The 3,248-nt window shown below is 39.1% G+C and overlaps 1 protein-coding gene across 1 annotated transcript in view; it reads right to left on the reverse strand.

The window, feature by feature from the left end:
• POLR3A (RNA polymerase III subunit A) overlaps nt 1–3,248 on the reverse strand; it is a 68,132-nt gene that overhangs the window by 34,495 nt on the left and 30,389 nt on the right. The window contains exon 17 of the mRNA XM_055080891.1: nt 627–738. Within this exon, the coding sequence (XP_054936866.1) occupies nt 627–738 (112 nt within the window). The remainder of the gene's footprint in view (nt 1–626; nt 739–3,248) is intronic.

The following is a 3,248-nucleotide window of genomic DNA, read 5'->3' on the forward strand; positions in this document are numbered from 1 at the left end:
CACAGGATAGGAGTGTGGGGTATGTACCAGGAGCAGGGAGTAGGAGAATATGGGGTGAAAGGCAGCAAGATTAAAGAGACTGGACTTTATTCTGTCAAAAATTTACAGAAACAGGAAAAGCAGGAGGTTCTGAATTTGAGTGCAGTATCATGAAACCTAATGCTTTTAGGTTCTGGCTAACTATGACATTTAAGTGTTTTTAATTATCATCAAACACATTATTTTAAAAATCCGCAGGTTTTCTTTCTTTTCTTTAAAAAATAACATCAAGTTTACTCAAAGCACCCTCAAACTCAGAAACCCACACACATGACCAATGTTTCTCCAAAGGAGTTAGATTTCTAAAAATGCAAATAATTAAGTCTCTTTCTCTATGTATTATTTTAAAAACTTCAGGCCTTTATAAACAAAAGGCCTGAAGTTTGTTTTTTTTGAAGCGCAGCTTGTGGGATCTTAGTTCCCTGACCAGGGATTGAACCCGGGCCCTGGCAGTGAAAGCCTAGAGTCCTAACCACTGGACCGCCAGGGAATTGCCAGGCCTGAAGTTCTGGCTCGCATTTCCTAGAACACAACCAGCCAGCCCACATGCAGCACAGTGACAGCAGTGGCCGGAGCGGGGCACTCACCTTTAGAGCCGCACAGAGCCATGGTGAGGGGGCTGTTGCTCTTATCCAGCTCCCGGAGGCAGGCGCTGCCTGCGTGGTCGCGGATCACGGACAGCTCCTTCAGGATCAAAGCCTGGCAGGAGAAAGGGAGATGTGTGGTGGCTCTGTGATTACCGAAGTTCAATGAGTCGTTTAAGGAAATGGGAAGAATTTCAGCAAGATGTCAGATTTCCAGCAGATAAAAGGTTTCAGAGCCTTAGAAGACCAAGATGCCCTGTCTCTACAGACTGACATCTTCCACAGGCTGCCAAAATCGGTGTGTAAGGAAAAAACGATCAGTAACAAAACCTTGGGAAATTCTTTAAATGGCCAATAAAGTACAATGTGCTTGCTTGGCTTTGTGTACAGTATCCTATACGACAATGTATCCATATATATGTTACTGTACATACTCATGCATGTGTATACTGTGTCTAAACAAGTATAATATCTTATACTTTATAACAAATTATGTAATATGTAGTAAAAGAGAGTTGCTTGTGCTATTTGTAAATTTGTCTCTCTGCTAAGAACACATTTGAATTACCACCAGTTAAGCATGTTGCGGGGTGACTCTATAGGAATATTCTAGTCTATGAGCTCATCCAGATCGTCATCTCTCAACTCACAACTTACAATACTGAAGCAGTTAGGAGTCATGCTTCCATTAAAAATGAGTGCAGCTGAGGCCTCAAGTAATTTTCTATGGGAGAAACACCCATTTCTCTCTCTCGCTGTTTTTCTTTAAGAGTTAGTGAGATTAAGAATGAGCTAAATGCCATCCACCAGAGGGCAGACAGCAGAAGCAAGAAGAACTATAATCCTGCAGCCTGTGGAACAAAAACCACATTCACAGAAAGATAGACAAAATGACAAGGCAGAGGACCATGTACCAGATGAAGGAACAAGAGAAAACCCCAGAAAAACAACTAAATGAAGTGGAGAAAGGCAACCTACCAGAAAAAGGCTCCAGAATAATGATAGTGAAGATGAGCCAGGACCTCGGAAAAAGAATGGAGGCAAAGATCGAGGAAAATACAAGAAATGTTTAACAAGGACCTAGAAGAACTAAAGAACAAACAAACAGTGATGGACAACACAATAACTGAAATAAAAAATACACTAGAAGGAATCAATAGCAGAATAACTGAGGCAGAAGAATGAATAAATGAACTGAAAGACAAAATGGTGGAAATAATTGCTGAGGAGCAGAATAAAGAATGAAAAGAAATGAAGACAGTCTAAGAGACCTCTGGGACAACATTAAATGCACCAACATTCACATTATAGGGGTTCCAGAAGGAGAAGAGAGAGAGAAAGGACCCGAGAAAATATTTGAAGAGATTACAGTTGAAAAATTCCCTAACATGGGAAAGGAAATAGCCATCCAAGTCCAGAAAGCGTGGAGAGTCCCAGGCAGGATAAACCCAAGAAGAAACATGCTGAGACACATAGGAATCAAACTGACAAAAATTAAAGACAAAGAAAAATTACTGAAAGCAACAAGGGAAAAATAACAAATATACAAGGGAACTCCCATAAGGTTAACAGCTGATTTCTCAGCAGAAACTCTACAAGCCAGAAGGGAGTGGCATGATATACTTAAAGTGATGAAAGGGAAGAACCTACAACCAAGATTACTCTACCCGGCAAGGATCTCATTCAGATTCCATGGAGAAATCAAAAGCTTTATGGACAAGCAAAAGCTACGAGAATTCGGCACCACCAAACCAGCTCTACTATAAATGCTAAAGGACCTTCTCTAAGTGGGAAACACAAGAAAAGAAAAGGACCTAAATACATAAGGCAAATGCTAACAGCTGTAAAAGAGGAAATTGACAGTAACACAATAATAGTGGGGGACTTTAACACCTCACTTGCACCAATGGACAGAAAATTAATAAGGAAACACAAGCTTTAAATGATACAAGAGACGAGACAGATTTAATTGATATTTATAGGACATTCCATCTGAAAACAGCAGATTACACTTTCTTCTCAAGTGCGCACAGAACATTCTCCAGGATAGATCACATCTTGGGTCACAAATCAAGCCTGAATAAATTTAAGAAAATTGAAATCATATCAAGCATCTTTTCCGACCACAACGCTATGAGATTAGAAATAAATTACAGGGAAAAAAACATTAAAAACACAAACACATGGAGGCTAAATAATACGCTACTAAATGACCAAGAGATCACTGAAAAAATCAAAGAGGAATTCAAAAAACACCTAGAGACAAATGACAAGGAAAACACAACAACCCAGAACCTATAGGATGCAGCAAAAGCAGTTCTAAGAGGGAAGTTTAGAGCAATACAATCCTACCTCAAGAAACAAGAATCTCAAACAAACTATCTAACCTTACACCTAAAGGAAACAGAGAAAGAAGAACAAACAAAACCCAAAGTTAGCAGAAGGAAAAGAATCATAAAGATCAGAGCAGCAATAAATGAAATAGAAACAAAGAAATCAATAGCAAAGATCAGTAAAACTAAAAGCTGGTTCCTTGAGAAGATAAACAAAATTGATAAACCTTTAGCCAGACTCATCAAGAAAAAGAGGGAGAGGACTCAAATCAATAAAATTAGAAATGAAAAA

This window comes from Physeter macrocephalus, chromosome 20 (assembly GCF_002837175.3).
Source record: "Physeter macrocephalus isolate SW-GA chromosome 20, ASM283717v5, whole genome shotgun sequence".
NCBI classification, from domain to species: Eukaryota; Metazoa; Chordata; class Mammalia; order Artiodactyla; family Physeteridae; genus Physeter; species Physeter macrocephalus.